Source organism: Camelus ferus, chromosome 5 (assembly GCF_009834535.1).
Source record: "Camelus ferus isolate YT-003-E chromosome 5, BCGSAC_Cfer_1.0, whole genome shotgun sequence".
Classification (NCBI taxonomy): domain Eukaryota; kingdom Metazoa; phylum Chordata; class Mammalia; order Artiodactyla; family Camelidae; genus Camelus; species Camelus ferus.
Genome location: NC_045700.1, coordinates 87,238,343 through 87,253,367, shown reverse-complemented (window position 1 = coordinate 87,253,367; position 15,025 = coordinate 87,238,343). Strand labels below are relative to the sequence as shown.

General features: G+C 39.8%; 1 protein-coding gene across 1 annotated transcript in view; it reads left to right on the top strand.

The window, feature by feature from the left end:
• The window catches only part of COL4A4 (collagen type IV alpha 4 chain), a 120,514-nt gene that overhangs the window by 45,509 nt on the left and 59,980 nt on the right, over positions 1 to 15,025 (top strand). The window contains 12 exon segments of the mRNA XM_032480378.1: positions 422 to 457; positions 1,743 to 1,805; positions 2,168 to 2,203; positions 2,416 to 2,457; positions 5,679 to 5,759; positions 6,563 to 6,616; positions 6,866 to 6,925; positions 8,102 to 8,146; positions 8,463 to 8,516; positions 9,406 to 9,475; positions 10,010 to 10,114; positions 13,974 to 14,138. Coding sequence (XP_032336269.1) covers positions 422 to 457; positions 1,743 to 1,805; positions 2,168 to 2,203; positions 2,416 to 2,457; positions 5,679 to 5,759; positions 6,563 to 6,616; positions 6,866 to 6,925; positions 8,102 to 8,146; positions 8,463 to 8,516; positions 9,406 to 9,475; positions 10,010 to 10,114; positions 13,974 to 14,138 — 811 coding nt within the window.

Below are 15,025 nucleotides of genomic sequence, written 5' to 3'. Positions count from 1 at the left end.
ACAGGATTTCCACACGGATTTCCTTTACATCTCCTCTGAGGAGATAGCAAGGCGTCTAGGAAGAGAGGCAAGGTCTGGCAGTCAGACGAGAGACAGTTCAACTCTGATAAAATGAGACTACTGGATGGTGAATTTTGAACATTTTACACTGGAAGATGAAATCTCATCTTGATTCCCCGTCCTCACAACTCAGCTGTCTTTTCCTGGATTCGGCTGAGTAGGAGCAGGGCTCTGGGCTTACGAAGTGAGACGGAAAAGTGCTTCCAGAGAGCCTTCCCACAGCTTTCTTTTCATCACTGAAAACCTGAACAAACTGCACAGGCAGTCCAGATAACTCCTGTGTGTATGTCTACTTTTACGTCTCATGTGTTTTAGGGAGATGGTGTTGCTCATCTAATGCGATGTATCCATATTATTGCAGGGTGACAGAGGAGACCCAGGACCTCCTGGCTTTCCAGTAAGTCTCCCGGGCAGGCCATGTGCTTCTGTTTGCTTCTCAAATAGCCGATGATCCCCACTAGGGTGTGTCCCAGCAGGACCCGGGCCCACCCAGTACAAAGTGAAAATGTAGGTCTGTTGTCCGAAAAATATTACAGACTTCAGGATGGTGACAGGAGAGCGTTAAATCCAGCCTGAGGCCCTCTGTGACTGCACAGGTCACATGCCCATGGAGCATCCCTGAATCTCACCGAGCTCCAACTTCCCTTCCCTTTCTGTCTGGCAATGATCACTTGGTATCGCTCAGGTAGACAGTAGACAGAGTCACTTAATATTTAGGGAGATAATTCTGCTTGGAAACTACCTAAATAATACATGTCCAGTGAAAATTCTTTTGCCTGCTGAGTCAGCAATTGTGTATTACAATTAATATTTTGCCCCGTCTTCATCTTCCTGGAGTTTATCATTCAGTGATATTTGTCTTTCCAATTAATGTTCACAAGATTAAAACTGAAAGCAATTTTACTTCCCAGTGGTTCGCTTACAATGTTGCTTGGTAGCTTCTGGCGGTTGACAGGAAGGATTACTTTCCCAGGCTGGTTCTCCTACTACCCCAGAAGCTCAGTTCTGCGTAATCAGTGGGAGACCTGGGTGTTGCTGTTAGAATAAATAGCGATTCATCCTCCAGGACAGAGCTACGCTGTTGCACGCTGGCAAATCATGAAGCGTGGGCAGCGTGAGCAGCGTGAGCAGCGTGAGCGAGAGAACACACAGTCTCTCCCCCTACTTGCAGAACTACCCAGCTATAACCTCTCCTTGTGCATTTGTGTGTAATTATGCCACAACTTAACATCTTCCAGACAATCGTTTATGGTTGAATTGCCTTGATCTTGAACTGGGGCCATTCCTGTTCACATTGACCTTACAGGGCACGTTTAAAGGCTATATTAAAGAGTATAGATAACACTAATATTTTAGCTTTGTTAATGTTAACTAATATTGATATTTAAAGGCATCTTCATGTATATTAAAGTTACAGCATACGTGGAATTTAGGAGTAACAAGTCTTCTTTGTTCTCGACAAGATTCGGTTGTGAATAAGCAGACTGATCTCTGGGTCTTGATTTCATCCCGCACGTAGGGGTTAGTCACACACCCCAGAGTGCAGCTGCCCGCCAGCCCGTGCCCTTTCTGCATCTGTCAGAGCTGCAGTCCAAGGTGATTCAGCGGGCAGGTGTGTCTGGAACTGTGAATGATGATTATGGGTTTGGGTCACACCTGCACTGATTTTTCCCCGTGTTTAGGGACCCAGGGGTGCAAGAGGGCCAGCGGGCGCCATGGGATATCCAGGAGAGCCAGGGTTAGCGGTAAGTACAACACTGGTGACTCGTCCCTCTAAAAGCCCAGACTCTACATTTAAATAAAGAAAAAAAAAAGACAAAATTGCAGTCTTGGGTCAGGCACAGGTGGGTTGTTTGAGAGACTATATTATAACCTGATGAACGAGCACACACCCACCACCATCACTGTGAGTCCATCTCGAAGCGCAGGTCCTCGGGGAGTTGGGGTGGGGAGGGGGCAGGAACAAGCAGCCCGGCCATGATAGAGGGTCCATTTTGTGTGTTTCAAAGTTAACGGCTTCCTGAAGAGGAGCTTGGGACACCCAACAAAGACACATCCTCATTTCCATGACTGATAAGTGATGTGTATGTTTTTGTTGTTGATTTAGGGACCTCCGGGCCCTCCTGGGAGTCCAGGTTTGAAGGTAGGTGGCCGTGAGTCAGATATGCAAATAAAGCCCACGGACAGCAAGATAAGTGACCACTGACATTTGTCGGAATCATGTCTTTCCTCTTTTTTAAAATTCCCGAAGTATTTAATAAACTGCAACAAATGGCTTAACCAGAAATCTTACTTGCTCATAATTACCTTTTAATATTCGAAAGCAGTTAGTTTCTGTTTTCTTTTCTTTTCCAGGGTAATCCCGGCGTGGGAGTAAAGGGGCAAAGGGGAGACCCGGTAAGGATCCCCCTGTGCACGGACTTGTGTCCATTATCGAGTCACTGCCCAGTTTTATGGCCAAGAACATCTTAGCTGCATTATTATGGCACCATTGCCCTTGACTCTAAAATGACAGTCCTAACAAAATTTAGCAGTAAATTCAAATTAATTTATGTGGCACACTTCCACCCTAGCCGAAAGAGATGGGACATTTCTTTATTATCTTATATCTGGAGTGACAGTTTTTAATTACTGATTTGTTTGGCTTAATTTTACACATTTCATCAGAATCTTAAACTTCACACATAAATAAAAATATAAATAGCTGGAACCAAAAGCATTCAGCAACACACAATCTCCCACCCCCTTCACCGCTGACGCCCACAGTCCTTTCTGCCGAAGCGTGAAAACTAGAGAAAAGCTTCAGAAAAGTGCTTTGAGGTGGCAGCTCGTCTGGAAACGATCTGAAGGTCTAAGAGTTGGTGAGGGGCTCTTTCAACAACTGTGGGCAAAGAGGTACTGAGCCTCCACTCTGTGCCAGACTAGGATTGGCACTGGGTGTGGCCATTTAGCGAGACAGCCCTGATCCCCACTCTCACTGAGTTCCAGCATGGCTGTACAGCCATTTGACAGAATGACACACTCACCAAAAATACATTGGAAGACATCATGATGTGAGGAAACACCAAGGATAGAATGTTGAGCAGAAAGTACAAGTTACAGAAGCATAAGCCTGACTTTGTAAAACCAAAACAACAGCAAAAGTCATTAAGATGCATATGGAGGGTAGGATTCCTCTGCCATGACAACACTGATCTTTCGTTGCTGCGGGGCTGTCCTGTGCACTGTGGGATGTTTCGCCGCTTCCCTGGCCTCTGCCAGCCCAGATGTCAGTAACATCCCTTCCTTTCCGATGTGACAACCAAAAATGTGTCCAGATCTTTCCAAATGTCCTTGGGGGAGGACATGTCCAAGCCTGCCCCTCTGTCCTCACCCCCTGCTCTGAGAACCACTAACTTAGTTAAATGGCTGGGAGAAAAAATAGATTAAAACAGTGTTTTTCAAACTTGGAAATCGTGGACCCCTGAGATTACGTCTGTCAAAACCCCGAAGCCCACACGTCCAGGTTTGAGAAGCACCGGGTGGTGGAGTGAGGCAGGCTTTGTCGGGTGGGAGACCTCTGCGCCGACAGCCAGGCCAGAGGAGTAACACAGAAGTATTTGGCTAAGAGGTGGCTGCTCAAATTATCCAAAATGTGCTTTTTAAAAATTCTTTTGGATTGCCAGGTGAATTAAGACATAATTTTGAAATTTTGATGCAGAACTCTTAGAGCATCCAGGAACACGTTGGCCCACCCCATTTTAAGGAACACTGTCCATTCAGATTGTTAGTTAATTTCCCTAGGTGATGGGATTATGGCGCACTTAAATTTTGTTCTTCATTATTTCTCTTCTTTGCCCTTTTCACTAAAATGAGTATATGGTACTGTTACAATTTGAAGAAATAGTAACATGACTGACATTTTGAGGAGGCTCCTCGCTTGTCAGCCTTTGTGGGTTTTGTATAGGTTTATTCCAGCTGCAAGAATAAGTATGGTTATCTTACCGATGCACATTATACATTTGCTCAATAGAAAAATACATGTTGTTTATGCATTTGTTTGACTGGTGATTCACACAACAGATACCACTGGAGCAGCGACTACACCCCCACTGTGTTAGGTTCTAGGCTACATCAAAAAACAAAAAAACAAAAAAACAAACACCAAACCCAGGTACCTAACCTCCTGGTTCATCTGTCATTTCCCAGGTGCAGGCTGGGATTGAATTATTGGTTGTATTTTTTTTTCGTTTAAATTTGAAACAGTATTCTTCTCCCCCACTCCTCACTTACCAAAAAAATGAGTAGTTTTAATAATTACGTATTTGAGGATTGGCTTTGTTCTGCTCAGTGCGGAAAGCAGTATGAATTTTATGTGCATTAGCTATGCAATAAAAGAATACTTTGAGGTAGGCAGTATTATAATGCCCATTTCACAGAGACGGAAAGTAAGGTTTAGGGGAATTAAGGAAACTAGGGATCAGGAGGTTGATAAGGAACTCACTCAAAGGAATACACTCAGTAAGGGCCTAGCTTGTACGCTCAGTGCAGAATAACAGAAATATTCGGAAAAGGACAAAGTAATTATCTTCTGATTAAGGGTGAGAATTTACAGTTGTAGCGTGGCAAAACCAATTTAAGGAACATTTTCTTCTTCAAGAGAATAACATCTGTAATGGCCTAAATGAAAACGTTTGGCTGATGATTTTATACAGAGAGATGTAAAGTATTAATGAATTAGCCACAACCTAAATCTAAGCAAAGTGGAATGGCTTAATAATTGATAGTATATTCTTGTTACAGATTGTCATATAGGTATCTAAAATGGTACAGACATTTAATATCAGGTTTTTGAAGAATTTCTAGTATAACAGGAAAATGTGCAAAACTAGTGTTATATGTTGAACGATTTAAAACTTTAATAAAATATAACAGCTTAAGCTATGATCTATACTTAAATTTATATATTATTAGTATCATTATGATTATAATAAATTTTAAGTTATGTTAACACACCATTTTATCACATATGCATGTATATACACATATTATGCCCACACATGTGTATGTACACAGTTATATACACACAAGCACACTCAAAAAACTATACCAAAGTTTTAATAGAGGTTACCTCCAGATGGTAGGATTATGGATTACTTTTATTTTTTTAATTTATTTTTTAATAATAGGTACGTGTTGTTTATGAAAAACAATAAATATTTAATGGGCAAAGTGGGAAAGGATAAATTGGGAGTTCGAGATGTGCATATACTGCAAGGTATAAAATAGATAAACAACCAGTTTAAACTGAATAACGCAGGGAACTATATTCAATGTCTTGTAGTAGCCTGTGGTGAGAAAGAACATGAAAGGAATATATGTACGTACATGTATGACTGGGACAACATGCTGTACTCCAGAAATTGACACAAGATTGTGAGCTGACTATACTTCAATAAAAAAGAAAAATAAATTTAAAAAAATCACATGATGTATTTGCCATGATTTTTATTTTAGATCCATGGCACTGGTTTGTAAGTGTCCTATCACAATATGTGGGTAAAAGTCTTCATTGTTTCAAAATTTACTTCAAAACAAAGTTAATATGAAATTCTTACTATCTTGATTTTTTTTAAAAGGGTGAAGTTGGCCAGCAAGGTTCTCCGGGACCCACCCTCTTGGTGCAGCCACCTGATTTTTGTCTCTATAAAGGAGAAAAGGTAATTGCCAATCCATATGATCCCTTGGTAAAGTAGGGATGGCCAGCTCTTCTTGAACACATACCTGTGCCGGTGCAAAGCTGGGCACCCGCCTGTGACACTGCCTCAATCCCAAGGCAACCTTTACAGGTTGGTACTATTATTAGCCTCATGGTACAGAGCTGAAAAATGGGGCTTGCAAAGGATGCCAGTGTTCTCAAGCTCACCCAGCTGCTGTGAGGCAGACCTCGACCTCGCTGGGGCTGCTGGACCGTGACCTGTCCTCCCAGAGTCAGTGTCCCATTAATGTTGTCTTTGATATGTGGGCTGAAAAGACCACTGGAAATCCAGTTGTCCCTTAGCTTTTGCATATGGGTTTGATGTTTTGATCATTGAAAAGGTGACAGATGCTTAGAACTGGGCATGTAACGGACTCTTGGCAAATATTAATACCTGTGTCAGCCTCCGGCACTGATGTTATGGATGCCACGTGCAGATTCTGCTGTCAGTCTTCAGTCACTGGATTAAATTTCACTACCTAGCTCAAAATGAGCCTCTCCCATTCCCAGGCTGCATCTGCCTCCATGGCTCCAGGGTGGTCCCCCTCGGGGCCCACCATGTTATACTTCTCATACAGAACTGGCCTGAAGAGTGTCAGGTTTAAAGATGTGCTTGGATTTTAGCTGCTAATTAGTGATAGTTGAAGAGTAATCCCTTATTTCAAATATTAGTCAAATGGTTGTTGAAAGAGGTAATTTCTGAAAGAGATAGAATTCAGTGTGTTAAATAAGAGTAAGCCAGATTGTATCCTCTGTGGTTTTTAGGGCATCAAAGGAATGCCAGGAATGATTGGAGCTCCTGGACCACCGGGACCCAAGGTAATTTATTTAAATAACCTTCTTTGTATGATGAGCTATTTTAATTTAAAAAATATCTTTACGTGGTTATTATCATTGCTTTAAATGCTGATATATGTTACTAGAATTTTTCACTATTCTATTCACTTCCCAAAGTAATTGTTTTCTTTAAGCTGCTGGCGATAATTTTTATTTTTCATTTTGTTTTTGCATCCCACGTTGCTGAAATATTGCTGTTTGAACCTCTCTAAATGTTTTCGTCTCTTTAAGGGAGAACCTGGTTTTGGAGCAAAAGGAGAGAAAGGTATTCCTGGGTTCCCAGGACATCGGGTAAGGACCATTCACACCATCCTGAACTTCAGTGAGTCTGGAGGCATTTGTCTCTCACATTCTCATAAGACTAGATCAATATTTCTGAAAGTCCAAAAGTGAATATTATCTCAAAGAAGAATTTTAGTCAGCAAGAACGGTGTGATAGCTAAATGTCTCAGAACATCCCTTCCACTGACATCATTTAGATAAAATAGGCAAGCAGACAATGGACGAATTGGCAGGAATTGTGGCATTTCCTGACTGGCTCAGTGTCAGTGATAGTAACTTGAAATTGTTAACTTAAGCCTATTTGATAAAAGAAGGTACTGATCTAGGGGCAGTAGCTAGAAAAAAACCACAGTATCAAGCCTAAAACATCACCAGACATGCCACTAATAGGTTTCCCATTAGTAGAGTGGCTATGAAGGCCAGACCCCAGTGGGCATAGGAATATTACTGAGCCATAAAAAAGAATAAAATGATGCCATTTTCAGCAACATGGATGGACCTGGAGATTGTCATACTAAGTGAAGTAAGCCAGAAATAGAAAGAAAAATATCATATGATATCACTAACATGTGGAATCTAAAAAATAAAACACAAATGAACTTATTTACAAGACAGAGACTTGCAGACATTAAAAACAAACTTATGGTTACCACAGGGGAACGTAAGGGAGGGATAAATTGGGAGTTTGGTATCTGCAGTTACTGACGACTATGTATAAAATAGGTAAACAACGAGGTCCTGCTATATAGCACACGGAACTATGTTCAGTGTAATAGCCTATAATAAAAAGGATACGAAAAGGAATATATATAACTGAATCACTATACTGTATACCAGAAATTAAAACAACATTGTAAACAATTTAAAAAAAACAAAAAAGATATTTATCCCAGTGCAAACATTAAATTAAGTAAATTAAAATGGAAGAGCAACAAAAACAACAAAGCTGATGTTTTTAATTCAAAGCACTGGCAAGGATGTGAATTTGAATAAGATTAAAGATCAGTTAAAATAGCAAATGTTATAAAGAAATGGAATCCATTTTATATTTATATCCTTTTATTCAATTACTTTTGCAGACAGGATTAAATACCCATGTAGCAATCTCATAAGGTGAAAAATAATTCACTGAACCAGTTTATGTGTTTTGATTTAAGCTTGTGTTGATTTTTGTGAATTTCTTAGGGTGACCCTGGTTCCTATGGATCTCCAGGTTTTCCAGGATTAAAGGTAAATGCCCACCATTATAGAGATGATAAATTCATTTTCATTAGTAAATGTAATTCAGCATCATTCAAAAGTTGTATACCAGGGCCTGTAAATTCACACACAGGAACGGGAAAGGGAAACACATTTATGTTACATGATTTCGCTGTGGGTACAAAAACTAAAGCACAAAACTGTCTGATGCAACCCAAAAGCCGTGTTGAGATTTTGCGCAGAATCTCAGTGAGCATGTGTCATTCAAATTAGACGAGAAGGAGATGATTTTTCACCCAATCACATTTTTTTTTTTTAAAGAAGACTTGTTTTTGGTTATTTGTAGGGAGAACAAGGACTGTTTGGAGATCCTGGGACATTTGGATTTATTGGTCCAAAGGTAAAAAGTGAACCTGGTTGAGTACAGCCTGATAACACTCTGTATCCTGTATGTTATCTAATTTATTTTTTTAATATTTCCAAGAATCATTAAACAATAAGTTAGCTTTACATCTATTACTTTAATGCATGTTGTAATGATTACATTTTATGCTCGAACAATGATAGTTTTGAAGGTGAATAATAATGAAAGCTTCAAAAATTCTTTAGAGATCATATAGAATCATGATTAAAAACAGAAGGAGCCGTGGAGAGCTCTTTGCTTTGACCATCACTGCGTTTTCTCTTTCTTTATAACCTTGGTGACCTCACCTTCAGCACCTGTGGAGGACAAGCCACAGTGTCATTAAGGGGACACAATTAAGGGGGACAATATCTGCTGCTAAAGTTAAATGTAGATTCAGATCCTGTATCTGTCCTAGAGTGCAAGCTAGGCACAGATGCTCATAGTACATCTAAGAAACTTCATGGCTTCAGAGGTGTCCCATTTATGGGCATGGAATCATTTGCAGGGGGCGGGTAATTCGGTTTATTTATTATTTGTCTGTTTATTTATTTTAATGGTGGTACTAGGGATTGAACCCAGGACCTCGTGAGTGCTAAGCAGGCATTCTACCACTGAGCTGTACCCCTATGGAATCATTTTTGGAGTTTGATTTTTTTTTTTCTTTTGTAAGAACTCTGCCATTTGGCTATTTACTTCTGCCCGTAGGTAGGAGGTCATATTGCTTTGTTCCTCTTAGAACTCCATAAACTGTGTATTTCTCTAGTCAGCCTATAAGCTTGACTTCTTATATGAATGCACTCTGGGTCCTTCTAATATTTACTTAAAGCCAGGACACATGAGACAGACATCACTATTTGAAAAGTGAACGAATGAATGATTTCAGGGGGATCCTGGAGACCGTGGACGCCCAGGACCACCAGGTGTTCTGGCAACTCCATCTCTTCCACTCAAAGGTTTGTGTTCTATTCAGTTTCTCTATAAATTGCACAGAGATGCCATGTGAGTAGTCCCCAGATAAGAGCTTGGCCCTGTCACCCTGTAGTTTACACCCTAGGCTGTAGCTACATATGCGAATCCTACCAGGAAAACACAGTTTCACAAGTGCAAACAGAGGTGTGCATCTTGGTTCGTCTCTGTCAGCATAAGACATCAAATTTTATCTTAGTGTGTAAACCGTATACTGGGACTTTTATGTTACTTTCAGAAAATAGGTTTTTCAATCGTTAAAAATGTGTAAAGGCATTTGACTAAGCCAAGATGCCACCCCCCTGGGAAAAAGCAGCCTAGATCAGTGACAAAGACAATGTTACAACAAGTTCACATGTCTGTGGAGGAGGGGCGACGAAGCCTGAAATCTAAGATATTTCATTTCAAATATGGTGAGAAATTGCAAAAGAGTCTCTCAATTACCATGATAAGTACTTGTGTGTGAATTTTAAAATGTATGTGTATGTTCCTTATATACAGCATGGCATTCTCTTTGGCAGGCCCCCCAGGGGATCCGGGGCGCCCTGGCCGCTATGGAGAAACGGGGATGGTGGGACCACCTGGTCTGCCTGGTCCCCCAGGTAGACCGGGGGAAGTCTGTGCAGGTATGAATTCTTCCACGTGCCAGGTTTGCTCCATCCTCATCTGCACCGGGGGCTCCCCATAAGATTACCACATGCAGATAAGACTTTGAAGCCGCTGCTAGAGTTAGTGTGTTTCTTTATCTCTTGCCCACCTTCCTGGAAAACTCTCCCTATGGACATCTGCTTGTTAAAATTTAGTTCATCCACCTAGGCCCCAACTTATATCTTCTGCATGAAATGTAGAGACACAAACTATGAATTAAAAAGTAAAACTTTGATACAGACTTAGTTAAAAAAACAACAAAAAGCCCCAGTTCTCCCCTCTCCCCCCAAAATCAAAAAACAACAGCCTAACCCCTTTCGAAACTCCTATGGCTCATGGTACTATTTGATGAAAAGCCTGAAAAATAATCCTGTTGACGAAAGATTTTGATCTCTTTCAAGTGCTGTCTTAGTTAATATTCCCAGGAAGATTAGGAATAAAAGTTTGGAGGGTATTTGCATTCTGTGAACCCAGGAGAACTGATTAAACGTGTGAGGAGGAAAGTCTTGAGTAAATGTAACTTTATCCAGGCTGTCTCATGTCACATTTACTGAGAAGTAAGAAATTTCCTGAGATACTCAACTGTGAACTACAAAGTTCTTGTTTAATCTTTCATGAATCCCATTTTCACTTTGTAGGATCTGATGACCTGAAAAGCAGTAAATAAAAAAGCTTTGTTTAGTACATTTAATCTTTAGATATCGCGGCCATGGCTTAATTGACCCGGGGATATATTAATCATACAGGACACTCAGGAAGCACTGAGACCCTCTTCTTAGATTTCTCCTGTTGGGGTTGTTTATAATAAAATAGTGCCTCCAGGAGACTGAAATCAAAACCCAATGGGAGTAAGTAACACACGTCTCTAGCCGATTCAAAACCAAGTATAACAGGAAGCTTCTTAATTCCAAAAACCTTTTCAAAAAGAATTAACCCATATTTTGACACCAACCCATAGTAAGACATAATTTTATATTGTGTAGCATTTACATTACATTACACTCAAGCATGTATCCATAGATACATATGGTTGAAACACAGATTTCACAAAATAATGCCTTTGGGGTATATGATGCAGTCTCTTTTCTATCCCGTTCTTTTCTTTTGAAAACAGAGTTTTTAGTGCTGACCACAACTTAACTGATTTCATGCCCTACAAGTGGGTGGTCAAAGCTGCGATATGCCCTGCGCTGTAACCCATTCTCCCTGTTGGAAGCTGGTTGAGCATCTTCCCTGGCACCAAGGCAAGACAGCAGGCAGCATCTGGGTCCATCCAATGGCTGATGGTAGAGATACTGAGTCAGGTCTCAGGAATGTTATGAAGACAAGAGGGTGGCCAATTCCACAGGAATGCATGTTCATTTTGTTTTAAGTACACTAATGTAGGTAGCCTTTATTATACGTATTTTATTTTATAATCATCAATAGTGTTTACCATGAGATAAGCAGGGTTTTGGAGTCAGACACCTGTGGCTGAATCCCAGCCTTCCCAAATAGTGTAATATAGTGAAATAGCTATGTGTTTACACAATGGACTGAAAACTTTCCAGGTTCTAGTACTTACCAGCTGTATGATCTTAGGCATTTATTAAACCTCTCTGTGCCTCAGTTTTCCCACCTGCAAAATGGAGTTCTTGTTACAGTTGAAAGAAGTAATATGTATACCGTTCTTAGAATACAGCTTGGCCTATGGTAAAAACTCACTATGTTAGCTATGATTATTATTACACATATTTGGCATAAATTTTCTGTCTTACCTATAAGATATAAACTTCGCAAGGCTGTTTGAGGAGTAAAGATAATGTTTAAAAACATGTGTTAAGCCCCAGCACATACACACACAATAATGAAAGCCTTCAATTCAATTTGCATGCTACATTACTGATGGCCCACAGGGTTTCAATTGTCTATTGTTGAACAAATAACCCCAAACCTAGTGGTTTAAAACAAAAATATTTAGTATATTACCCTTCGCTCTTTCTGTGGTTCAAGAATTCAGGAAGGGCTGAGCTGAGCGATTCTAGAGCAGGGATTTTCACATGGTTGCAGCCATAGAGTGGCTGAAGCTGAAGCATGAGGGCTGGCCGACCATCTCTCTCCTCTATCTCTCATATAATCTCAAGCCTCTCTGTGTGGCTCTGTACTGATTTTATCCTTTCCTTACAGCATGGTGGCTTCCAAGCAGTGACATTGCTTCCATGGTGGCTCAGGACTCCAGTCCCAGGCATTTCAGCTCACAAGGCAGAAACTGAATCATCTTTAATAATCTAGCCTTGGAAATTATGTGGTGTCCTTCCATTATACTCCATTAGTGCAAACAATCACAAAAGGCTGGCACACTTAAGGGAAGAGGAACACACCACCTCTTGCCAGGGGGGTGTTGAGGTTCTACATGAGCATGAGGGACAAGAGCTACTGTGGCGCCATCTTTGAAAATGGCAGTCTTCCACAGAGACACTCTGGAAGCAGGCACGCTTAGGGAGAAGCGGCGGGAGAGATGATCACTCCCACACGAAGTCTTCTGGCTGTCTTTAAGCCAAAGCTGCCGGCAAGAGGGGGTAGGCTTTGCAGGGGAAGCAGGATTTAGCTGCTGCCTTATTAATCGCTTTGACCTCCTCAGAACACATTGAACATCCAGTCGTTTCCTGAGAACATGCTATTGCCAGATACTGCAGAAAGCTCCTTATGTGGGTTACTTTATTTAATCCTCATTCCAAGCCTCTGAGGTAGATATAGAGGATTAAATAAGTTAAATAACCTACTTTAGTACCTGTGACTAGAGAGAGGACACCAGGTTCAAATTCAGCATCTCTATACTTTCCTGCCAACCTATGTTGGTATGGTATTTTATATGTTACATAGATCATTGTGTGAATCCCTTTTATGGGGGGCTGTGTTAGGAAGATATACTCTCTTTAATTTGGGGGTAAAAGATTAGAAGGCTGTCTCCATGTCAGCATACCTAAAGCATGTCCAAATATGACATTTTAGTACCTAAAAAGGCAATGCCAGCTTTCTTATTAAATTCTACTAGTCAATGATAATGATAAAAACAAAGGGCTTAAAATTAAATGCCAGGTACCTATCTACATGATTTAATGTATTATCTCATTTTTTCCTTTAAAAATTTTTGTTGAAGTATAGTTGATGTACAATATTTTATGTTACAGGTGTATAATGTAGTGATTCACAATTTTTAAAGATTATGCTCCATTTATAGTTATTATAAAATATTGGCTATATTTTCCATGTTGTACAATATTTATACATAATAGTTTGTAGCTTACTTTATACAGAATAGTTGGTATCTCTTAATCCCCTACACCATATTGCCCTTCCCACTTCCCTCCCCCTACTGGTAACCACTAGTTTGTTCTCTGTGAATCTGCTTCTTTTATGTTATATTCACTAGTCTGTTGTATTTTTAAAATTCTACATATAACTGATGTCATACAGTATTTATCTTTCTGTGAGTCCATATTTTAATTCACTACATGTGCTAATATGTTTATACAGATCATTTTTATCAAGTTATCAAAGTGGAAAAAATTTTAAGTATTTTTAATGAAATAATATATATTTCTTTTTCAATAACCATAAAGAATGGAGAGAAGGTAAGAAAGTCTGATTCCTCAAGCCTTTGTTATCACTTACTTGTGTGCTTGTTTCAAAGGAGGTGAGGCATTTTGATGGCTGGGATACCTGGTTAATTTTTAACTATTTTTTTACCTCTTAAAAAATTCCACAGCCCAAGAAGAGTGTATTGATCTTGACTTCTTCTACAGAAGAATTTAATCTGAGAATGTATGTGGTTTTTATTCTTGATTTCTCTTGAAGGCATGATGGGACCCCCTGGGCCACGAGGGTTTCCTGGTCCCCCAGGATTTCCAGGGGCAGCTGGGATTCCTGGGAGAGCTGATTCTGCTCCAGGAAAACCAGGGAACCAGGGACCCCCTGGGTTCCCTGGAGCACCAGGGCTGCCGGGACCTCCAGGACCAGAAGGTAAAGTGTTCCTTTCACACTCCTTGGCATTTATGTTGCATTTGATATTTGCAGTATCATTCAGAAAATGTGACTTTTCAAATTTTAAAAAGTTATCTAATATTTCATAATCAAGTTAGTCTTATTCATAATACAAAAAAAAGTAGACTGGTCTTGGACTACCACACCAATTAAAGTATATGAAAATATTTGGTTGAGAATTTAAGTGTGGTGATAAAATTTTGTAAGTGAACACAATTTTTATTTTTAAAATATATTTTCATTTTTGTCAGAGTTATATATGGACCTGGCTTAAGAGGCAAACAGCTTTATGAAGGCCTGTTGTCAAGAACTGCCATCCCAGGCAAACCTTTGGCTTATTCCTGCCTCCCCAGGGGCAATTATTTCCCCATAATTAGCTGGATCTTTTATTATTTGCCTCTGTATTGCCATGCAACATACATATATTGCTGTTTCTTAATTTTTCAATTTGAGCATTATCTTTTGACTTTCTTCTCTAGAAGATGAATTTGCCTCTCTCTCCCTACCCACCACACATGTGGATATGTTCCACTCCTACAACCTATCAATATAGTTATCATTATCATTTTAGGTAAATAAATATTCAGTATTTACATGGAGCGGTTATATAAATGCTATTCCCCAGTTTAGCCAGTTTAGCCATGTAATAATTTGTATTATTACTTTCCCAGCATAAATTTTGGTTAATAATAGTCTTAGATTCTTATATGTTTGCTTGGTTTTCAACATACTTATTGCTAATTCAACCTCAAACTATCTAGAATTGTATCAATCTCTTAATCATACATTCTAACTCATTGCCAGTATTATCTCCTTAAATAAATCTCTCCTGGAGCCTTTTGAGTTGTTCAGATTAGGGGGTTGCA